Source organism: Pocillopora damicornis, chromosome 7 (assembly GCF_964200805.1).
Source record: "Pocillopora damicornis chromosome 7, jaPocDami1.2, whole genome shotgun sequence".
Taxonomy (NCBI): domain Eukaryota; kingdom Metazoa; phylum Cnidaria; class Anthozoa; order Scleractinia; family Pocilloporidae; genus Pocillopora; species Pocillopora damicornis.
In genome coordinates this window covers 13039775-13064466 of record NC_142676.1, presented here as the reverse complement: position 1 = coordinate 13064466, position 24692 = coordinate 13039775, and the positions used below count along the sequence as shown (strand labels likewise).

General features: G+C 36.9%; 3 protein-coding genes across 4 annotated transcripts; 2 read left to right on the top strand and 1 right to left on the bottom strand.

The window, feature by feature from the left end:
• Positions 1 to 25: 25 nt before the first annotated feature.
• LOC113668971 (tRNA ligase complex-associated NAD(P)H dehydrogenase PYROXD1) lies at positions 26 to 4842 on the top strand. Its single transcript, XM_027184957.2, has 4 exons — positions 26 to 334; positions 1928 to 2132; positions 2861 to 3063; positions 3956 to 4842. Exons 1-4 carry the CDS (start codon positions 58 to 60, stop codon positions 4807 to 4809), a joined length of 1539 nt encoding a protein of 512 aa, XP_027040758.2. The 5' UTR covers positions 26 to 57; the 3' UTR covers positions 4810 to 4842.
• Positions 4843 to 4879: 37 nt separating this feature from the next.
• LOC113668973 (CCR4-NOT transcription complex subunit 9) lies at positions 4880 to 11997 on the bottom strand. Its single transcript, XM_027184958.2, has 10 exons — positions 11859 to 11997; positions 10422 to 10549; positions 9054 to 9106; positions 8842 to 8909; positions 8629 to 8716; positions 7552 to 7658; positions 7365 to 7460; positions 6736 to 6834; positions 6341 to 6432; positions 4880 to 5973 (listed from the first exon to the last, which is right to left on the bottom strand). Exons 1-10 carry the CDS (start codon positions 11880 to 11882, stop codon positions 5808 to 5810), a joined length of 921 nt encoding a protein of 306 aa, XP_027040759.1. The 5' UTR covers positions 11883 to 11997; the 3' UTR covers positions 4880 to 5807.
• Positions 11998 to 12017: 20 nt separating this feature from the next.
• LOC113668968 (N-terminal kinase-like protein) lies at positions 12018 to 23886 on the top strand. Of its 2 annotated transcripts, none has more exons than XM_027184951.2 (19): positions 12018 to 12267; positions 12352 to 12411; positions 12766 to 12846; positions 13361 to 13477; positions 13753 to 13988; positions 14390 to 14636; positions 15813 to 15971; positions 16658 to 16765; positions 17109 to 17222; positions 17723 to 17812; positions 17931 to 17993; positions 18450 to 18638; positions 19571 to 19649; positions 20615 to 20767; positions 21040 to 21191; positions 22146 to 22229; positions 22299 to 22460; positions 22552 to 22698; positions 22967 to 23886. In XM_027184951.2, exons 1-19 carry the CDS (start codon positions 12136 to 12138, stop codon positions 23330 to 23332), a joined length of 2739 nt encoding a protein of 912 aa, XP_027040752.2. In that variant the 5' UTR covers positions 12018 to 12135; the 3' UTR covers positions 23333 to 23886. The 2 variants fall into 2 exon arrangements, with proteins under 2 accessions (XP_027040752.2, XP_027040751.2); XM_027184950.2 differs by having other exon boundaries at positions 12020 to 12267; positions 20612 to 20767.
• The last annotated feature ends 806 nt before the right edge of the window (positions 23887 to 24692 follow it).

Genomic DNA, 24692 nt, shown 5'->3' with positions numbered 1-24692 from the left:
TAACCCAAGTAGTCTTACATAAAGTATCATTCTCTTCATCTCTTCTCAGGTTTACGAATGGCCTCCTGCGACACTAGGAAAGAGTTTACCTTTGTGATTATTGGAGGAGGCATCTCTGGAGTGTCATGTGTAGAATACTTGTCATCGTTATGTTCAGAAGAAACAATCGCTCTTATAACAGCTACAGATATAGTCAAAGCGACTTGCAACCTTAAGAAGTTCGGCAGAACACTAGAGGAATTCGATGTGGAGGAGAGATCAGCTTCTTTACTGTTTGAACAGAGTCCTAATGTTGTAAGCATACAGTCAGTTGTCGTTGGTGTTCACCCTCAAGGTGCGTATGTAAGGTGATATTAGAAAATATATCTACCGTCTATGTGCATTACAGTAAAACGTGTACTTAATTTAACGTTTCAGTCCCAGCCACATGTAATTTTTAAACAGCTCTATTTCTATCCTTAACATTAATTAAGGAAGACCAAGTAATCGAACAAGTTTGCTGTTCGTTTACACGTGGGTTTCCCTGTTAGTTTGAATTTTGAGGTGATAGGATAAAACGCGGTTTTCAGTTACTAAAACAAGGAATGACCCTAAATGACCTAAAACGACTAAAAATGACCTTTAGGGACCTCTAAAATGTCCCAAAACGACCTAAAATGACCTTGACTTTGCAGTGCTGACAAAATCTGGATCGGACTGGATTGGACGGGATTGGATCATGGATCAGATCTCAGACTAGATCACAAATCAGATCACGGACCAGATCACAGATCTGATCTTGGATCATGGATTAGATCATGTAAAATAAAATTAGAATTTTTGCGTGACAAGTCAAAATAAATTCTGTGTGACAAAATAGAGTGTAGGCCCCTCTGGGAGTTTTTTTTCACCCAAAACCCCCATTTAGTCACTTTCACAGCTGTGTCAAGGAGTGTTGTGTAGTGCCACCATGAATGAAGGCAAGCAAGAGGTATGTATCATTTTATCATTAAGGTAAGAAAAATGTGATACAATCCACAGTTGCTTCTTGAGGTCCTCTGGCTTCCTCTATTGCTGGCGCGTGAGGCACGTTTGAAGCTGTAGTTCGCAAATTGGTTGACCTTAATACCATGACAGGACGGAAAATGCGTGCACTGTAAGTATCTCCCGTTGTCCTATACAAAGCCTTAGAAAACTTTTCTAAGGCTTTGTATGGGACAACGGGAGGTACTTACAGTGCACTCTTTTTCCGTCCTGTCATGCCACATTGCAAACTCAAGTCTTGGGTGCTATTTGAGATGCGTGACCTCCTAATTGCTGCTCAGATCAAAGACAAACTAGAAAAAATTTTGAAAAACCGTCTGAATTTTTGACGAAACCCAAAAACCAAATGCTAAACCAGGTAAAATCTGCAAATGGAAATGAACAATTAAATCCAGTCCTGTCTGGTCCAATCTAGATTTTGTTGACACTGCATTGTCCACATAACTCAGGGTCATATTAGGTTATTTTATGTCATTTTAGAAATCACTCAAGGTCATTTTAAGTCATTTTAGATCATTTTAAGTCATTTTAGGTCATTTTAGGTCAATCCTTGTTTAATTGACTACCAATAAAATGCACACTCTATCAAATCCCTTCATTTATGACTTGCATGTTAATGTGTCAGGTTGAATGAACTCCGTTGTTTAATGATCTAACAGTTTTTACTCAATGAAAATACGCTCAGTTAACATAGCCTAAAACTAACAAGATTGACTTTACCCTCATAGGGATCTGTGATAGAGAGTTTGTCAAAAAAGAGAAAGATTCCCTTTTTTTGTCCTTTTGAAATGAGACTTTTTGTAGGTACTCTATATAAACATTTCATTGAAGTGTTACTAATTTCAGTTCAAATTGCTATGCTGTTAAAATTTATTTTATTTCTGATTGTATTTATTAACTTTAGAGCACAGTATTATAACAGAGAGTGGTAACAAGTATTACTACAAGAAGCTGTGCATCTGTACAGGAGGAACACCCAACCTTATCACCAGACATCCTTGTGTTATTGGCATTAGAGATACAGAGAGTGTATTACAGTTAAAGAGTAAGCTTTCTCAGGCTCGTCGAGTAGCTATTGTTGGAAATGGGGGAATAGCTTTAGAACTTGTGTAAGTTAGTTGAAAGATCTACAATTTTACTCTTTTGGCTTTGAAATTAATGTATAATTATTACTCATGAGTCATCCTCATAATTTTTAAGTTTTCGTCATTGTTAGTTAGCTTCAAGTACTGAGTTTTGCATTCAATCTCTCTTCTCTTTCCAGTGGCTTATAGAGGTTTCATCCCAGTGGAACTTTGCATTCTATAAGTTTTTCCTCACCAAAATTATTTCTCCCCAGCAAATTCAAGAAGGAGCTCTTTAAAGGTGGTCAACAAAATCTGGCTGTCAGATTTGTAGATTTTCATAGCTGAGCCCTGTCATTCCCTGAATTTTTCTCAAGACAAAACATGTTTTTTCTTAGACAAGATCATGATATAGATCCATCAACATACAAACTTCTTGCTGTAACCCACATTTTGGCAAGTACAACCTGTTAAAAAAACAAGCTGGTCTGTGATTGTTAACATATGTATTTAGTTTAGTTGAAGTAATTCCCCCAAAATCAGAAGTCGTTTTTGTCCAGACTTGATTGAAAGAATAAAATTGGAATAAAACTAGGCCACATATAATCAGCATCACCACTTTTTTTGTAGGGTAATGTGTGGGAAAACATTTCAAATGTTTACTGTGTTGCTTTGGTTTTTGAAGTGTGGAAATGATCCAGTTTAAGGTGAATTAGTGATTCTGATTATTTCACATTACATCACTGCACCATAAAGCACATTTCTCTTCATAGGTATGAGATGTATGATTGCCAGGTATTGTGGGCCATTAAAGATGAAACCATCGGAAATGCATTCTTTGATGAGGGAGCAGCCACTTTCTTTCTTCCCCACATTGAAACCAACCAACAAGTTTGGAAAGAAAAAAAGAAGTTTATGACGCATACTGTGAAGAGAATGAAGTATGGTATAGAGACTGTTGAGAATAATAAGCATGGTTAGTATTTTTGTCTTTTCCAAAGCTTACTGAAATTTCACTTAATCCAGGGACCCACAAAGACCCAAGTTTGTGGTGTATTGACATAGTGTACCAGTATTTCCTAGATTAAGCACCCATGCCCCAATAAGCATCCCCTCCCAAATAAACACCCATCCCCAGGGCCATAGTGTCAAACAAGCATCACCCATCCTCCCTCACTTTCTTAAACAGTAGGGATTCAAGGAAAACCTGTTTCTATTGCCACTATATTTATAACTTTTTAAGCTTCAACTAATAATAAGCGAGATAATTTGGTTTTATCAACTGAGCTTCTTTGTCTGATGAAGGGCTAACTCTCAAAACATCAGCTTTAAAACTCTTTACACTGGCCAATTTATGTTAACTCAGTTGATAAAACCAAATTATCTTGTTATACTCCCCCACTGATGCAGCACCACAGTTTCTTTACAAACTTACCCCTTTTAAATATGAAGCACCCCCCTCAATTAAACAACTCTGCAGTACAGTGCAAGTGCCCCTCCTTTTCAGCTAAAATTTTAGATAAGGCCTAGGGGCTTATTCAAGGAAATGTGGTGCATGCCAATATCACTGTTGTTAATCATGTAGATACATGAAGCCTTTGTATTGTGGAAACATGTGGGTAATAACTAGTGACAGCCTCTAACCCCTGCCCAGTTTTCTTTGACGAAAACACCTTTAAGTGTTAAACTGAATAAAGGTTAAGGTTGCAGGAATTTATTGAAATACTAAAAAAAGGCATTTTTGTAATGCTGATTTGTTACAAGAAATTATTTATCCTTGCTGGAACTGAGATTTAATTAGGCTTCTTTTATATGGGTTTTTTTATTTACTGGTATTGCTTGCTTTGGTTTACTTTAATTTTTGTCAGGAGCCTGTTATCATGGAAATCCCTCCAACACTTTGAGTGGTGGAGCTTTGGGACCTGACTGGTGTTCAGACTTCTCTCTCTGTGGTGCCAGCAGCAAAGAGAAAGGTTACAGACAGGTTCATGTGGAATACAAATGTGAATTTAAACAACTACTTAACCCTGAAGAATTAAAAAGGTGTGGTGAGAAAGAGTCACCCTTTCCATCATTAAATGACAGTTTATTAGATTCTGCTGATTGGCCAGTGTATATCCAACTTTCAAATGGAAAAATATATGGCTGTGACTTCATAGTATCAGCAACAGGTGTCGTTCCAAACACACAATCATTTGTATCATGTGCTCCATTTGACACGGCAGAGGATGGTGGTCTATTGGTGAACTCAAATATGCAAACTAATCTTGTAGACATTTATGCTGCTGGGGATGTTTGCACCTTTGGATGGGATCCTGCACCTCACTGGTTGCAAATGAGATTGTGGAGCCAGGCACGGCAAATGGGAATGTTTGCAGCAAAGTGTATTGCAGCTCATTTTTCAAGTGAAAAAATACCTTTGGACTTCTGTTTTGAATTGTTTACTCATGTAACTCAGTTTTTTGGATATAAAGTTGTTTTGCTAGGAAAATTTAATGCCCAAGGACTGGGAAATGATTATGAGCTACTTCTGAGATGTGCAAAGGGTGACGAGTATGTGAAAGTTGTTTTGCATGAAGACAAAATGTGTGGAGCTGTTCTTATTGGTGAAACAGATCTAGAGGAGACCTTTGAAAACTTAATTTTGAATCAGACAGATTTAAGTGCCATCAAAGATATTTTGCTTAACCCTGAAATTGATATTGAAGATTACTTTGACTAATATAAATGCATTAAATTATCCTATAATGTAAAATTTGAGACTGTCTGGTTATTTCAATCCGTACAGAAATATTGTGTAATAGAGTTTATTGATCAATGGAACCATCCAAGCTGTTCATTCTATTCAAAATTTTCAAGATAATTAGTTTATTTTCTGGCCATTTTTCATAGAGAACTGATGGTGAGACTGCAAATGATTCTGGGAGGTGGCAAGTCTACATCATGTATTGATCCCTTCTAAAATTTTACTGAAGCACCCCCCCCCCCCTCATTGATTAGCCTTTAATCTATCTTCCAAAATAAAGAAATAAGGACTTAAGAGAGATTTTCTCCAAAGGCCGTACATTTCTTACCACCACCATTAAAAAAATATATGTGAAACTATGACACAGCCAAAGCTTTGAGATTCCAGAGAGGCAGATGGTTAGAACATTAAAAAGAGATTATTGAAGCCTAGATGTTCAACACCTTGCAAAGCAACCAGGCTACTTTCCCAAGGACACATCAAGGCTTCAAATTCTTTTTTCCATCTCCCAGCCATCTGCCTAAACAAATCAAAGGACAAGGGTATGGAAGACACTTTGGACAGCAATCAAAACATGCAGGCTTAATTGCCACCACACTTTGAAATGTACTAATCCCTGTTTGAAAATACAAATTGTTGATGAAAACGTTTACCAGTATTCCAGAATCTCTTTCCCTTGCTATCCCCTTGCTAACAATGACCCAGTTCAATGTCTAGCTGCTTAAAAAGGCTGTCAAACTCAAAATCAGAAAGTCAGTACTTAAAACAAAAAGAAGCTGGGATCAGTTGCTTTGAATCGAGGTTTTGATTATATTTATTGCTTCAGACTTTATGAAGAAGTAACCATATCCAAAATAACCCCTGTACAAATTAGACTTTACTGATGTTGCTCTACAAAAATACCATGGTATAGAGATTTCCAAAACAAAGAAAGGTATATTTACAAAGGTTTGATTTTTTTCAATAGGTCGATTTTAAGGGGGCAGAGGTATTCCCCTTGGGTCAGATAAGCTGGGATCTTGTAAGTTCTTCATAAGCTGGCTGAGCCATCGTTTGGTAGATGCATCATCCTTCAGACAGTTAGAAAATGTACCATCTTTCAGTTGATCAGGTAGACACTGCCTAAGAGCTTCACGGGCCCTAAATATATGGCAACACCAAATTAAAAAAGAAATTGTACTGTTAAGTAAATCTCCACTTGACAGTACTATTGCAGTACAGGAGAGGCTGAAACTGAAAGCGCATTTTTGTTTAGCAGCTTCTAGAAAAACAAGTTACAGTTAGCTGCACAGAAGCCCAAATAAACCCCAAACGCACTCGAGAAGGCTCTGCAAAGATAAATGATGTTCCCAGAGTCTACTTATCTTAGAAAGCCTCTAATAACATTACTGAAATAAGAATTTTGAGATAGTAAAGGCAGAGCCACAATAGCTACCTTAGTGGTTACCTGACAAAAGGAAAATCAGATTCTAAACTTTCAATCATCATGTATCAAATGCTAACACACCTGGGATTGTCTGAGAGGCGAAGGTAACACCTAACCACATGTTTCAGTAGCCTTGCTGACTGGTCCTTAGCTAAAGCTAACACCATCTTCCCCTGAAACCCAATCATAAATCATATAATTTTATATTTGTTAAGTGCTTCATTCTTTCTCAACCCATAGTGGCACAAACCAAGTGACCAAGAGCTAACTTCAACCTTCATCATAACATCTAATGAAGTATTCAGTGGGACAGATGAATACACATTAATGAGTAAAAGCAAAGCATTCTCTCCATCAATGTAATCCAAAAAGTTCCAAAGCAGTATTAGTTCCTATTCTAAAAAAACTTCCTTACAGACAACAAAGAAGATTCAAATATGTAGTACTATACAATCAGTGCCTAGAATTTTACTTACCAAGATCATGGCCACATGAGAAAACCTCTCATATGTTTGGCAAATATATGATAGCCCTGTCTCATCAAGAAGAATTTTTTGCAATATAAATGTTGCTACCTGGGACAAAAGAGAGACAAATTTAACTGTTTGAGTCAAATCAAAATCCAAATTAAATCTAATTGTTAACTCTCCCCTCTTGCTGCTACACATTGTAAATTAGTTAAAGAAGTCGGTGTTAGATCAAGACAACAAGCTCTACCTGATAAGTTTGAGTATTCTCACCACCTGTTTGGTAGGTAATGTATGCACATTAAGGGAGAAGTTACATGTAAGTGACTTCTGGGAGTTAAAGGGTTGATTGAGCAAACAGAATCAAGTACATTATAAAGGCAGATAGCTGCTGAAAATTGAGTACCCTGTCAGCTATGATGTCTAATCTCTTACCTTATTTGTTACAATTAAATAATTTTGAACCTTCATTACAAGAGACAACTATTAACCCTATTTTGGCAGTTGCAGGGTAAAGAAACACCAATTAAAAATGCTATTGATACATTAAAAAGTCTTTGTAAAGAACTCTAAATAAGTTATGGTATATAATGTTACAATGGGAGACAAAATCAAAGGAAGGTGTGACAATCACTTACAGTCTTTGACAGTTCACTACCAGATTCCATGATTCTTAAGCACAAAGGAATTATTTCTGTTGTGAGGAGGAAATTGATAACTTCAGCTTCATCAGTCTGAAAAACAACCATAACAATACTTATTAGATTATTTATAACTTTCCCACAGAGAAAGATCTTATTTTATTATGCTAATCAGATAACATACCTTTACTAGAGCTCCTACAACTCCAAGGCTAGTTAATCTCAGATACTCAAATGGCCTTGTTTTACTTGTGGTGTGAAGGAAAGGATAAAGGAACAAGGGGATGTGTGCTGTAGAGCAAAATAAGTATAAAATACCATGAAAGTACAAGAGTTATTAATTTTATAAAACAAGTTTCTAAGCAAATCGAGAAATGTAGATCACATCCTAAAGTGTAAAAACTGGTAATAATATTTTTCTCATTGACATCAACACAGTAATTACCTCACTTAACAACACACAAGGCAATAAAAAAGGGTGATCATAAATTAATTTATTACAGCTAACTCCTTGTTACTCATATCAAGTTTGATTTCCAGGATTAGCACCAAACTGTACATACTTAATGATCTACTTTCATTTTACACTTGATGAATCAAACCATAAAAATTGAATGAATCAAAATTCCACTGTCTCAAAGTGATTTTAACATTCAATAAGTGAAGCCCCTTTGTTCTAAAGCTGACTCAATACACTGTTTGAACAGTTATAAACCAAGCAAGAAAAACATGATTTCTATTTCCTGTCAATTTACCAGGAGTCCACTGTAGTTGAAAAGAGTTCATTTTATCTGACTTGTTTATTTTCCTCTAAATTATTAACATAAGTCTACTGCAATTGTGAGAAGTTCATTTTATTTTGACTTGTTTATATTCCTCTGAGTTATTATAATAAAGGGCTTTTTGAGTAGCAATGCTTGCATGTACCGTAGCATTAAATGCTCTAGATACACATGTAATTGCCATGCACTGCTCGGGTGAAACACACACACTGCACCTCAGTAATGCACCTGCATGTAATCAAATACACATATGCACATATGTTTGTGTAAATCAGTAATTAGAACTCATCTAATATGTGAGTGTTATGTACCCATTATACATGCTTGATATAATTCTTCTTGCACATGTGTACAAGTTCATTTGTGTGTCTGTTTTTTTTTTCCCACAACAGTTGTGTCCCAAAGTATCTCCACTTTCCCTCTGATGTTTGAATGACTGACTTATCGTAAAAATCTTTACAAGCCACAAAAAATCCTACCTTGTAAAAATGCTGACCTAGTTTCAGGATGAGAGGCAACACATTGTAGAAGAGCCAGAGCATTACAAACACGGTTAGACTGATGGGCCTGAATAAAGTAACAAAGTACATAACTGAATTTTTGCAACACTTAGATTAACATATTTGAAATAAAAATAAACAAGAAGCTTAGTATGTCATTCTATAGTTTTTCATCAACCATAAATTACTTACCGTGAGATTTGGAGGGTTTATAACTGGATAAATGTTAACTATTTCCTGCAACAATGCTGCAATGGTTCCTGTAACACAAAAACAGAGTAATTATAATAAAATTTTGAACCATTAACATGCACATGTAGCATTATTTTACACAATGTACATTTAGCTTCTAGAAGAAATTTTATCATAAAAAGAATCACAAAAAAATTACTTGTCCAACTTACCAAATGAATGCCACAGCATAGGTGCTAAATCAGGAACAACTTCCCTTTTTTTGCTGAGTCACAGAAAATGATAAAAGTTAATTGATTAAAGTTTACTTAGAGGAAAAAATGCATTTTGCAAGACTGTCTAAATCATACATCAGATTGTTGAAAGTGCACAAACAGAATTAATTATAAAATATTGCATAGGGCCAAAGTATTATTGAAAGATTGGAAAGACATCCATGAAGTGGTCAATTCTTAATTGAGTGATGATAAATTGCTGCACTTACTAAGCAAGATACTTCTAATAATTATTTAATGCTTCTGTAAGTGGCATTATTGACTAAATATTGGATTCTGTAATCAGTTCAAACCCTTAACATCCCCCCTGCCAGCCCACAGGGATTTTACTCTCATCCATGCCTGGAGGGTGGGATTTTGAACCTTCTCTGGTTGGGGTGGGGAATTTGAGCTGGGGACTGACAAGTCTTTCCAGCAAAATAAATGTGTTTTATCTTTTAGTATAGACTGAGAAGTTTAAGGTAAAAAGTTCGTTTTTGTGAGCAGATGGGTCAGAAGGAAAGGTCTACTAAAAAGACACCATCGCTAATCTTGCCTTGGACAAAATGATGTTCAAATCCAGCACTTCAGTCGAGCATTTAACACAATTTTGGCCATGGAAAAGTTCAAATGCCGGGAATTTGCCCATGGAGAGGGGGAAGATATTGAAGCTTTAAACTGATAGAAGCATAACTACCTATGAAGAACAATATTCAACCCTCTAAGTTACCAGTAACTGTAGAGAGGTGTTACAGTTGTAATGTTATCAATATTTTCAAGTAAAAATAATTTCAACAGTGTTCATCCTCTACTGTGCATAATACCACTTAGGGATGATTTATAACATAAACATAGGCTCTTTTCTCGCCTGCAAGCTCATTTGGCACAAAAAGGGGCGTATGATAACCATGCATGACAAAACTAGATGTTCACAAAAAACTTGAGATGTTGTGAATGACCTAGAACTCTTTAGAATAAGCATGTATGCATTCCAAGATGTTATCTACTAGTACAATTGTAAATTCAGGGGTTTCAATAACTTTTGAAGTACATGTAGATGGTAAAAACTGCAAAGTAGGTGGCTAAACGAGGTTTGATCTTCACTTTCATGTAATACATTTCAGAAAAATTAAAGCAGATGGCAAATTGTACTGGTTTCCACCCCTTACTGCAACCCTTGAAATTTGTTTAGTCTTCATAACTGCTCAATGGAAAATGTATTGATATTTTCAGAGGGAGAAATTACATGACAATTTCTTCTTTCAGTCAAATAGTTGAATTGTTGAACAAAATCAACTTGAAATCAGTTCAAATTAAAACATATACCTGAGCTCCAGCAGTGCATGTTCTCTTGTATCAGGACTAGACAGCTCAAGAACCCAAGTATAAATTTTCTCTCTTTCCATTTCAGACAAGTTTGAAGCCTGTGTAGGATGGCTGTGAGGAAATCCTCGCTGTAAATTAGCAAAAAAATATGGTTGATCAAATTGCAAGCACTTTAAGCTACAACAAGGGTGTTATTCTACCTACATATGCAGATAAAATACCATATATATATCTCAGGTATATATATCTCAACTCACAGAAACACTTTCTCAAGATTTCTGCATTTTGGTGGAAAACTCTAAAGTCTATGATGAAAGAACCATGATGTACTTCTAATTCTTTTCCTTTTGCCTCACCTATCTGCTATATTTTACAATGTAGGTTGTTTTCATGACCATGGGCATCCTTAAAAATAATGCTTTCAGAAATTTCTAAACGTATGCTCTGTCACAGTCAGTGAGATATTAAGGTACAAAATAACAAGTGTAAATGAGATCCTTGTTTTAAAGGTCAAATATGGCAGCTAGATGATCACTGGATCTTTTCTTGTTTTGCTCTTATAACTGCTATGGTTATTTAAATAACTACTACTAACACTAACATTTTCCACTTTTCTAAGACATTTTTTATACGCAAGTCAAAAAGTTCTTGTCTTTTCTCCAAACAAAATGCTGCAGTTATCATTTATGTTTCATTACTTTATATGGCCAGGGTAAATACTGAAGCACATGAAGTCACAAACGTTCTTGGAGAGACTAAATTGTAGAAAATGTAATATGGGTTACTTTACTTACTCCCTTTACATAGATCTGCAGATGATTTGTTTTACTATCAAACATCATATAAGATTATTTGCATATTACATAGTGTGTCCTAGGATTACAAAAGAGTGATTAAGTTTCTTCTGTACTCATTATCATTGACGTAAAGAGTGGAAAGAGGAAATATTGATCATTATGATGTTCTGGTATTCTGCGATTGCTGTCTGGCAATGTTCCCGGGGAAGTGATCCTTACATTTCCAAACTTTGAAAAAATAACTATATAACTCGCGAGAATTCTAAAGAGACTATATATTCTGCAAATTCTTCCAACAGATTGTAAACGTTTAGATAGGTGATCATGCTTAACTATATCTACATCAAAGGAAAACAAGTGTAAATAGTTGTCAGCCTCCATTACTCGCTTGCTCTGATTTTAAAGACTAAAATTTCATCATAAAACCAAACTTAAAAGGGCTCACATTTTTATACAATTTCAACCGACCTGAGACACAGAAAGAAAGATTGTTTGGCGAAATAACGTAGGTAAAAGCAAACGTTTTACAGTGAAACGAAAACGAATCAAAAACAACAAACGACGCCATCTTTCCTTTTACACATTACAAAGCAGGTTATGTAAGATTTTCAACGCAATGGCAATTTGAATGAAATAGTACCTGTTGTCCAAGTTGATGCATCATATTTCTTTGCTTGTTCTCTGTTCTATAAGTATATGTTGATGGTTCTCACAAACAGGACCTTTCCTTTAAAACTGGAAACATGATGATTCAAAGCACTTTTGAGCCGCCGTTGTTTAGGGTTAGCGGCAAGCTTTCGTAAGGAAAAACTGGGTGCTAGTTAGCCACGAAGACAAGAACCGATTGATGTCGTTTCAGATATGGGGTGACAATTTTCGTTTATTTTCAGTCGGAGTGGTTATGTTACTAATATAAAATGCAGGGGCTATGGAGCTTAATAGGAAAGATTGGCACTGGTGCTGCTCAAAATTTTCCCTACGAGATTGGTGAAAAAGCAGGGAGCCTAGCGGACAAGTCTGAGTGGACACTACATGAAGGGAAAAAAAAAGTAGGTTGTTGATCAGTCATCAGCGTGTCTTTATGTGGTTGTCTAGGTAGAGGTATGAAAAGGAACTTTTTGCTTTTTCTCAAGGGTACTGGAGAAGCTGTGTCTGTGTTTATTCACGATGTCAAGTCATCTTCAGAGGACAAGGTACCGCAAACCTTACCTGTACATGCACATCTATCGTGGTTTAACTAAGCCTTCGTTTCCTGTTCTTCAAACCAGCTCGAATTTTATTTTCCTTCACTTTGTGCCCAGCATCAAAATCCTAGACAAGTTTTCATTTTGAACTGATTAATTGGGGTGTACTTGTAATTAGCCAGTGTGATTAGTACAGTAACTACTATTGCGATGTTAGCTGTCACAGTATTAGTTCCTGGTACTGTCTTAAAATTACGGTAAATTGTACCCAAAATATTTAATTCTCCATCACAGAAACTGTCTTTAACACAAATTTTCTTCTTTTTCTTGCTACCTATCTTAAGATTTCTTTCATTTGTTAAGGTTCAAACAGCCAAGTTAGCCCTCAGAAGACTGAAAACTCTTCGACATCCTAATATTGTGAGGTATATTGATGGTCTTGAGGTGAGTATTACTGCAGACTGTTATTCAGTACCAATTTTTTCCAGGTATTAACTTAAAGTATGGTACCAGTCAAAGGTTATCTGGGAGTCATAAATCAAATACAGAACTTTTACTCAAAAAAATTCACAAGGAATCGATATTTGTTGACATCAGTACACTTAAGTTCTTTAATACTGTGAAATTTACATACAATTTAAGAGCATTAATTACAGCAGAAACTCAAAAAGTCACACATTTTGTAAACTAGTAAGAATTAGAAACAAATGTATCAAGCACTAGGAGATGGGAACTTATTTGTATGCTAGATATGGTGGTTATTGTCAACAAGTAATCACATGTTTTTTCATGTGTGATATGGGAGAAATCATCACTTGGATATTTTTCAAAAACTGTTTTATCTCAAATTGGACTCAAAATCATGTATTACCATTACAAGCTAATGAATTCTTAGGTAGATCATAGATGTAAGATTCAGACATTATTATTCATGTTTTCATCTCTGTTTACTTTACAGTCTGATACAGTTATTTATCTGGTGACAGAGCCTGTTCAACCACTGGAAGTACTACTAAGCGAAGATGAGAACTCAAAGGCTGATTTTGCCATTTCTTGGGGATTGCATCAAATAACAGTATGTGCACTCACAGTATGGTGTATTATTGAATACATTCAAGTTTGGAAATGCAGCCCTTTAAAGCTGTTTCTCAAGGGGAGCATTACTGTCCAAAATTGAACATCAGTTGTTTCTGTCAACATTTTGCAAATTCTTTAGCAGGTGGTCCTTTAAGCATCCTCACCTTTTAGTCTGAATTATGATATTATTTATGCTGATCAATAATTTAATTTCCTTAAAGCTGGTTTTACCTGCTTTAGTTCCTCATATACCATGTTTCTTTTCCTTTTTAGGCTGGTCTCAGTTTTCTGATAAATGATTGCAGTTTGATTCATGGTAATGTGTGCATGGCATCAGTGTTTGTAGATATTGCAGGCGAATGGAAGCTTGGTGGCGTTGATTACCTTAAACCTGTTGATCCACCATCAAACACTGAAGAACCTGATCTACCTAGACTGCCAGTTTTACAAGTTTATGAACCTCCAGAGGGAAGAAAATATAATAAAGGCAACAAGAAGGCTGAAAAATGGTGAGGCTTCAAAATAAGGTTTGCTTAATGGAACATTAAGTTGTCTAGATGTTGATAACCAGATGCAGCATCATTAGATGTATCAAAACATGCGATAACACTGGCATGTGTTATCTGTTTTATGAAGAAAAATTGCTGATGTATTGGGGTTTTAAAAAAGGACTTTTTTGATGGTTTTAGGCATAGGCTATACCTGTGAGCATGTCAATTTGCTTACAGTTGTCCCAGTAGTTTTGATTCATCCAATGCATAGTGGCAGACTTCCCTCTAAAAAGTCACATGTGAATCTCACAATGACCCTTATAGCAAGTAAAAAAACAACTTTTATCATGCATTAAACTCTGATTTAGATGTCAATCCTTTGAATTTTTTTTAGTTATTATTTGATACATACTTTGCAGGTCAGCAGATATGTGGGGTCTTGGATGCCTGATCTGGGAAGTGTTCAATGGTCCGTTGTCCAGGACAGGTGCCTTGAAGTCTGTTGGAAAGATTCCAAAGAACTTGGTTACAGACTATGTACAACTTGTAGGTGCTAATCCTAAGAGCAGACCAAACCCAGCAAAATTTCTACAGGAATGTCGAACTCAAGGCCATTACCTTAAAAACAGCTTTGTTGATGCTAATTTGTTCTTACAAGAATTGCAGGTTTGCTTTTGATGTTATGCTTTTGATGTTGATGTTAGCTCTTATGTGAGTTGTGTTTGTATTTTATTTTCTTGTAAAACTTTGTAAGTTTCACTATTATACATCAAATGAAGTTTATTTGAGTTAATCTGGAACTTTGTTAGACATTTCCACGTCATGAATATTGCTCTATTGTAGTTCCTAAACAGTTCTGATTATCACTGAAGTGAAGCATAACAAATAATAATGATGATGATGATGATAATAAAATCACCTCTACAGTGCTGATACATTCTGTTCTGAGTGCTTTACAATCATTTGCAGAATTTAAGACCAGTGCTAAAATCTGATGGCTAATAACTGCTTCATTCTACTATCTGTCACTAAGATATGTTAAAAATTAAAAGAATCTACATAGCTCCTCCAGATTTTTTAAAAGTAAGATGACCTTTGAAACTTGATTAAATTAATATATTTAATACACCCATTTTGAAATCACTGGTCTTCCCTGTAATCTGATTGGCTCTAATTGATGTGATTTATTCCTGAATTGCACCATTTTTTTGTCTTTAAATCACCTATTTTTCCCAGCCAATGAGAAGGCTACACTAAAAACAAAACAACCAATCAGATTTCAAGGCTTGTTTAAAGTAACCAATCAAATTGCAAGAAAATGGAAGACAAAGAGTATCATGTGGCAAATTTTGCAACTTTTGTTTCCAAAGCCCTTACTTTTTCCCCCCAAAAAATGGATGAATTTAATTTCAGACTGGCTCAGTACTGCATCAATAAAATATTTGAACTGACCAAGTCCTGTATTTGGGTGATTTCAAAATGGATGTAATAAAGTGGTAATTGAACCTCGAGTTGTGCAATTTTGGTCTGAAATCATACTTGTGATTTCAAATCAAACTTGTGCTGCACGCTTGTTTGATTTTAAAATCACATGTATGATTTCTACCCAAATTGCACTCCACTCAGTCCAATTACCATTATAAATGATAAGAGAAACCATATGATACGGTGTTTTGATTACAGATAATTAGATAAATATTAGATAAATTATAAGATAAATAAATAGAGAATAATAACTATTCAAATACCTGATGTACTTTCTTCTGTTTCAATGAATATAAGCTTTTAATTGAGTTGGCTGTTTCATGATGTATACCTAAGTTGTTGCTTTTTGTTGTTTAGATAAAGGAGCAAAAAGAACAGAAGCAATTCTTTCAATCTCTCAGCTCATCATTAGACTTGTTTCCTCAACAATATTGCAAGCACAGAATTCTTCCTCAATTGCTGAATGCTTATGAATATGGATCAGCTGGTTCTGCTGTCTTGGGGCCACTGTTCAAAGTAAGATTTGCTTTCTTACCATTGCCATCTTTAAATTAAGTATGTTGTAGTTCTTTTCTCATAATTCCTCTCCTATAGATGACAAACATAGATTACTTCATTTCTATGTAATGTGCGCACATGTGCAGAGAATATTTGGCAAATGTTTGTTTCAATCATATGAAGTGTAGGCACAATTTTAAAATCATAACAGATGGAGGTGCCAGTGCTACCAATATTTCCTTCTTGTCAGCTCCAGCATGTAAAAGTCTAAGTGTAGTCACCATAATGGTTAATAGATTTCTGTTCTATTCTATTCTATTGAGAATCAAAAAATCTCAGTCAGGGGTTGATATAGATGACTTTGAAAAGATGAAAATCATATATGTGAACTGCAGTGTAAGAAATTGATATGAAAGCGATCTTCACAGCAATGAACACTACTTGAGCAGTAGTGAAAATAAGGCCTGAAAAAAAATTCAGGCCTGTGCATGACTTCCGCAGTACAGGTGCAGTGCTCTACCAACTGAGCTAACAAGCTAACTGGGAGCTGGTCATTATATTGGTTTGTAACACTCTATGAAGTGTACATAATTCATCTTGGACCAAATGGCAGAATTCAAACCCAGATGACTTTTTTTTTTTTTCAAGAACTCTACCAATGGTAGAAATATTTTTATTCTGAACTCTTATACAATACGATACAGGTTGGTAAACTCTTGGATACAGATGAATATCAACAGAAAATTGTGCCATGTGTGGTCAAACTGTTTTCATCCACAGATAGGGCAACACGCATCCACTTATTACAACAGGTAAGCAGAGGGATCATTACTATGGTAATGGTAATGGACTGAGTGGAGTGTAATTTGATCTGTAATCATGAGTGATAAACAAAATCAATGCAGTAAACGTTCTGTTCATTTCTGTGATTGGAGAATTCATTTAAGTATACTCAGTGTGATTGGCTGATGCAACTGTCCAAATTGTATAGTGTAGTAGAAGTACTTGGATGGGCTGATTTATTTTTCACTCAAATTGGATTGAATTTCATCTGGTCTATTCAAGGACTGTTAATTAAACTAGCAAGGCTTAGCTAACACAATCTTCTTCTGTCAACAATTCTGCACATTGACCACAAGTTCTTGATCATTTCAGCTTGATAATTTTGTACAACACTTGAAGCCATCTACAGTGGATGAGCAGATCTTTCCTCATGTTGCTTTGGGATTTGGTGACACTATTCCAGCCATGAGAGAGCAGACAGTCAAGGTAAATGCAATTTGTTCCCCATTAAAAGACAGTTTCTTGGCATGGAGAGTCACCTTTGACCTTCCCAAAGAAGTTGGGAATACTAAAGACTATCTCACACCCCACACTAATTTTTTGGGAATATCAAAGGCAACTCTGCTGGCAGGTTATCTGGTAGGAGAACTGGAGCTTCTAAATGATGTTCCTGAATTTTTTTGTTTGCCGCTTTTATAAAACTTAACCAGAGGATCACATTCAAGAAACTAAATGTAAGACTTCTATGGCATTGTTGTAGCAGGAGAACTGATGTTTCATAACCTCTATCAGATTTGAGGTTCACAGTCTCTGACTTTTGGTTTGACTATTTTGATTTCTTAAAATTTAATAATTTAACTGAACATCTGTATGCTGATTAATGCATTTAAGTATTTCCTCTTTTGTTTGTTAGAAATGTTTTTTCCTTGGTTACTTTTTCCAATCATTTATTTCAAAGATTTTCATTTTTCACTTCTCTTTTGCAGTCCATGTTGCTTCTTGCTTCAAAATTAAGTGAAAAGACAATTAATAATCAGCTGTTGAAATATTTTGCAAAACTTCAAATGGATCAAGAGGTAGGAATGAAAAGTATGAATTTGCCAGTTCTCTTCTCTCATATTTCACAATTTTGATTTATGAGTCTTGAGATGTGAAAAATAGAGAGACCCCTGAACTTACTAATTTTTCTTTCAGCCTGGCATCAGAACAAACACCACAGTTTGTCTGGGAAAAATTGCAGTGCACCTCCCACTAGCTGTATGTATTCACGTTTTCGGTTTGACAAATGTATACCAGCTTACAAATTTCCATCTGCAAGAACATTCTGAGTTTGCAGTTGCCACATAACATACTAAATAATGTAACAAAGTACATGTACTTTCAGATTCTGGGGATGTTCCTAAATTCTGTAACATTAATCCAAATTTAAAAAGCTGGTTCCAAGAAAGTGCTCTTCAAAACTTGCTCTTGTTCCCCTAGCTGTTTTACATCATTTTACCTCACGTTAAGCACCTGGAACAAATTGACAATTAGTACTAAGATTCTCCTTGTAACAATCTCATGGACACCTTCAAATCAGACGGATGAGAAGCATACATGACGAGGAATCTTGTAGAGGTCTCGGGTAACACAACAGCGTTTTTGTGTCACATATGAATTTTATGGTGGGAGTGAAAATGTCATGATGGTGAGTTTCAAGATTTTAATTTCCAGACACGGCAAAAGGTACTGATTCCAGCATTCTTGCGTGCCTTACGGGACCCTTTTCCTCCTGCTCGTATAGCTGGTGTGATGGGTTTCTTTGCCTCAGCTGAGTATTTCAGTTTAAAGGAGAGTGCACTCAAGATCTTACCAGCTTTGTGTACTCTGACTGTGGACCCAGAACGGAAAGTCAGAGATCAGGTAGAGTTAAACTGGCGGGGATAATTATATAGTAGGAGAACCTTTGCCTATCAGTTAAATGAGGAGAAATGTTTCACAGGAATTCTTTACGTTCATGCACTTTTTTCCGTCTTCTATGGTTGAGCTTTCTCGGATAGCATTGCTCTGTGATATTTATTTATTTGTTTATATTTTTGTATCACCGGTCCTAGCTAGTTGTTTAAGTAGAACAATGCTAATTATGATAAATAGTGACAACAAGAAAAGAGGTAAAGCATGAAAGTGTGAGAATTAAAAGGATAGTTTTAGATTTACATGGTGTAATTGTTGATTCAAGGATGGTTGTTCTTTTTGAATATGAATAGCCTCTTTTATCATAAGTTGAAAGCCGGTAGAGGCGTGATCTAAAACATGGAAGTTATCTTCTGAACACAAAGCGCGACAATGTGGAGAATCTTTCAGATGCTTGAAAATGTGAGAGGCCTTGTCACTGACTAAGTGATCTCTAACACGGTGGAAAAATGCTAGCAGGTTTCACCGACGTAACAGGCATTACAGCCAGCACATACAAACTTATAAACCACACGTGAACGGAGCTCGTCAGGGACAGGGTCTTTCACACCAAACAAGTTACCGATTTTGAAGGAAGAGAAAACCAGTTTAATATCCAAGTCATTGCAATAGCGCTTAATAAAATGACAGAAAAGTGGCGTATGTAGGGTAGCTTAAAGTAGAACGTAGGTGAAGTGGTAGGAAGGGAACCCCGGAGAGGTCCCAGGTCTTTGGGTCCCAGTGATGTAACGGTTTATAATCTTCTCGATTAAATGAGCAAGGAAAAGATTCTTTTTTTTAGAATATCAGTAAGTTTATTAATGTCCTCCTGAAACCGTAACCAGGTGTTATTAATATCGTAAGCGCTATCAACGACTGTCTTAATTGTACGCTTTTTACAGGTTTTTAAAGTTATCAAGGTGTTTCTGACAAAGATTGAAAAAGCTTCAGAGGATCCAGAATCTACTATGAATCAGGCTGGTGAGTAATGTACTCTTATACCCAGCCAATTTAACTGAGGGTGTGGAAATCACAATGTTAGGGTGGAAATCTTAGTGAACTCATGTCCTTACACATCATGCATACCAACCAATCAGACTCCCACTTATTTTGTTTTGGTCCCAAGACAAACCTGTCACAGACGTACACACTCTTTCGTGTCTCCTTAATGTAGTGTGTCCGGATTGTGTCCGACTAATACGTGTTAAGTCAATTTCGCGACGATGATAACCTTAATTTTCGGGATGGTTCAGCGTCGGGAGTGATCTTCTTTTGTAAAGTGTACTCTCGTTTGGCGGATTACTTAAAAAAAAAATTGATTTCAAGTACATTTGAAGAACAAGTAGTTTGTAACTTGCAAGAGGAGATGTCCTGTCTGTCTCAACATGGATTAATGACAAATCTTTAACTATTATGTTGTGCTTTATTGAATGGCATTAACTGAGCACAGCATATATAGATATATTTTATGCGGTAAAACCCTCTTGAAAAGTTCTTTTAAAAGTGCTTCCGTTTAACAGAAGCGCTTAATTTAAGCGTTGGGCCCAGTTAATAGAAAAATGTCCGTGTTCAACAAGTTTTTTACAGTAGACATGGAAAGAAAAAAAATCAGCACTTGAGTTGGTAACGGCTTGTTATGGGTTCCGCTTTAAAAGATTTACACTGGTTTCACTGCTTATTCTTCTTTTTAAAAAAAAATTTGACACGGGCATTTACATTGGACTCATGACGTCAAACAGAAGAATAACATGATTCAGACGCACGGCTTAAATTGCAACCAATAAGGTGGACTGCGTTATTAAATCGAGAAAGAATTGAGTGGTAGAGCGTCGCCTTGTGAAATCCGAAGGTCGGTTGATCTATTGCTCGTGGGGGAATCAGATTTTTTCTTCATCCATGTTCACGTTATCCAGTTTCAATATCTCATATTGTTTGTTGTTCAGAAGCTGAACAAACCCCAGAGTCAACAGCTGCAGGCAGCTCCTGGACTGGCTGGGCTGTCAGCTCCCTAACATCAAAGCTGTACCGAGGAGGAAGTGCCTCGGGAGGAATCACTGAACCTGCAGACAAGAGTGAGCCTGGAAAAGGTACCCACCCAGGTATGTACAAACACTGGCTCGGTTTGTGGCGGCGCTGCTTTCTACTCCACTTCGAACCTCCTCGTCCTACCCTTGAAAGCGGAGATACTGTATAGTTTAGGGATTATCGTATCACCATTTGGTGTGGTGTTGGTCAGCCTCTTTAAGCACCATACCAGTTGAAAAAACTCCGACTGCTTCGGTTATGAGTGAAACCAGGCGCGAAACACAACTTTGATGCCCGATAACTCTGCTTCGAAAACTCACAAGGAGAATTTTGACTCTTTTCTCAGTTGGGGAAACAGATGACAGTAAAATGAGAAAGGAAATTCGTCCAGGTGTGAAACAGGCAACTGGCGGAGATAAAGATGAGGACTCAGGGAGTGACTCTAGCGGCAAGTGGAGTGGGAACGAGTGGAATGGGCGCGATTGGAATGATGGACAGGTTCGGGATATTTTCTTTGTGCTCTTTGTTTCCTAGTTAAAGCCGTGTTAGTTGCGTTGGAAAGTCAACGGCAGGGTAAAGCCACATTAGCATCGTGGAACTGAGAATATGATATCCTGTTGCAAGCAAAGCATTTAACCCTCGCAACTACGAGGATATTGGGGAAATAGGTTTTGAATATTGTTACCGGTGATTTTCAGAATTCTTTGCCACCCATTTTACTACCAATGTGAAAATATGAAAGTCATATATTTGAACTGTGGATAAAGACGAAAATTCCCGTACAGGCCTGAATTTTTTTCAGGCCTTATTTTCACTACTGCTCAAGTAGTGTTCATTATTGCGAAGATCAAATATATGACTTTCATATACTCACATTCGTTTATTCACCACTTCACGGATATATTTGGTACCAACATAATGACCAGCTCCCAGTTGGCTTGTTAGCTCGGTTGGTAGAGCACTGCACTGGTATCGCAGAGGTCATGGGTTCAATTCCCGTACAGGCCTGAACTTTTCAGGCCTTATTTTCACTACTACTTAATTAGTGTTCATTACTGCGAAGATCTCTTTCATATTCGCGTTTTACTACTAACGGAGTGAAATACTTTAGGGCCTTTACTCGTTGTATTAGCGGGGTTGAGGGTTTGTTGTCTTTAGAGTTTGCTGAAGTAAGGTAGTGTGCCTCTTTCATGAATATGTTGTTCCTGGGGACTTCTCAGGAATGGTAGATTGTTTGGTTTAATGTCATTGAAGCGTGGTCTGTATTCAGCAATTATTCCTCCTAATGCACTACCTTTGCTTTCAAAAGAAAAAAAAATTATCGATAACAAAGGAGTGAGTGAAAAGTGGCTGGAAAATTTTAGGATAGATATGTTAATTACAGTGAGGTCTCTGTGTCCCGGCCGTGTGCCCAGCATTGATATTTTTAATTCACAATACCGTTCTTTGTAGGAACCTGATATGGGCGATCTTAAGAGTGATTTACTAGCTGCGAAAGAGGAAATTGCAGCTTTGCAGAATGCAAAAGAGCCGTCGGTAAGATTCAGTCGTAAAATCCGACTTCCGTTCGTTCTTCTACTTCAAATTCTTTTACTTTGTGTCTAGTATCTCAGACGCCCTGCAAATCTTGCGGCGGAAGACGACGGAGCGGAAAGTGGAAGCGACTATGGTGACTGGGGAGAGAATGATGATTGGTCAGTTGACAGTTTTTCTCCGCCATCTTCCTTTACAAGTAAATCCTCCCTGAGTAGACCTGAAAACAAAAAGGTACAGTAATTTTAACACATAAGGTCACCTTCTCATTGGGGACGTTTTCTGTTTATTTATATTGAACTGATTTTTGATTATGATTTGACAGGCTGTTCAGCAAGCAAGTGCAAAATCAACGCTGCAGAAGCCTTCGCGCTTTGATCAAGAAACCTCATTATTAGAAATGCTGGACGAAAATTCCGGTCAGGTGCCAGCTGCAGCCCCCGACTGCGTTGGTGATACGCGTGCTCCAAAGGTAGCCTTAAAAATGGGATAGAGTGATGATCCTTTTCTTTAGAAATTGCTACAGTTTTTTTCTGTAGCGTCTAATTTAGTGGTAAAGCATGGGTTTTCTGGTTGATTGGCTGATTAATTGCTTCAGATATGATATTCCCCTTCCTGTCGCCGTTCTCTTCTTCAAAGACGTCAGCGCTTAAAAGTTCCCCTCTCACTAACAGTGGCTTTAGTAGACCTTAATACTTTGCGAAACATCACATCTCACAATCTATTTTTGCTCTTTGCAGATCAAAAGTAAAGCTGTTCAAAGTGCTTTGAAGTCGTCTCAACGAAGCAAAGCGAAGTGCAATACTGACAACCCTCCTCAGCTTACAGAGGCTGAAGGAGATGCGTGGGATGTAGGAGACTGGGGATCATTTGAAGAACCTACCAGCAGTGCACCTGGTACACAGTCAAATACTAAAAGCGCCCCGGGTGATGAGTGGGGTCAGGGTGAGAAGGATGCGCCGGACTGGAGCCAAGACAAGTCCAGTAAAGCGGAACTCTTGAAAAAGAGGAGAGAGGAAAGGCGGCAGCGACTGCAGGCTCAAAAGGATAAGCGAGCCACAGGAGGGAAAGGACCAATGAAGCTTGGAGCTGTTAAAATGCAGTGAATAGTGATAAGCTACGACCTGTATCTGATGCAGCAACACGATCAGACAGTAGCGGAAGAAATGAATCCTAATGACGATGACAATCAGATGACTTCGTTTCTGAAAGATATGGGAAAAAAGTCACCCTCGACGATCCTAGCCTTCCAATGAAGCTTTTTCCCTTGCACCCAATAGACTGTGAAATAAAACTTTGGATTTGACAAAGTTGATATATTTTTTTAATACCATAACCAAAAAGAGGGAGATTTCAAACTTTGGTTCGCTTTTGACATCGACTACTGGTAACAAGAAATTAAATCAATTTTGAAATATAATATATTTATATCAGATTCACGCCATATGGATGGAAGGAGTCTATGATACATCAATAGAAATCATGTCAAAATGTTACCACAGTTGCTGGTCCAAAAGTAATAATGACTGCAGCTGACTGTGGTTTCATTGCTCAAACAATTCATCGGAATAATCGTCTCTTCTGATGAACGTGCATTGTCTCTTCTGATGAACGGGCAATTTATTTACGTTATAGAAGGCGATTAAACGATTCAGGGGCAGTTGGTTTTTATAGTAGTTTTTTTTGCATACCCTGAATACCAAATAACACAGAACAACTATTCTCACCTAATTACTTACTATGTGTGGAGGCACTAGCAAGTGCCGCACCGACAAAGTATTGAAAATGGTCAGTTAATTAGGGCAAGTCTCACTTTCGATGTGTGAATCCAGACACGTTGTCCAACCTCAAGTGGGGCATCAGCAGAGTTCTTGTCATATTGAAGGTTCATGAGCTGTTAATTTCTTGCGATGCTAGGGAGTGAACTGCCTCTATCTGTCGTACGATGCGTGCACGACGCTTATCAACAGAAGTTGACGTTGCATAACAATTATTATTTTCAGTACTTTAAAATCATCTCCAATGTGTAATTGAACTCGAGCAATAGTTTTCATACCGGTCCTACTCCCCTTGAACTAGAATAGACGGCCTTAACTGCACTCTGGCTGATGGTTTTGTCTCTATCTAAGTTGATGATAGCAAGCAGACTTTAATAAGCCCCATTCCTCCTTTCCCCGCCAGAAACATTTGCCATTCGCCAATGCACCCTTCGGGTCAGCCTGTCTTTCCCTTAATGCTCTTGGTCTATATCATTTTCCACTTTATCGGGAATTCTGAAGGATATTGGGAAGCATTGGTCATGAATTGAGGCTAAGTGGCCCTCGAGAAGGGTCTGTTGTCTGAAACTATAAGATGGCCAGTATTTTTATTATATGAAAACCCCAAATGAGAAGTATTTTTCGTTCTTATTCTTTTTATGTGGCTGGAGGTTTGCTGATATTTATGATAAAGTACTTTGATGCCACT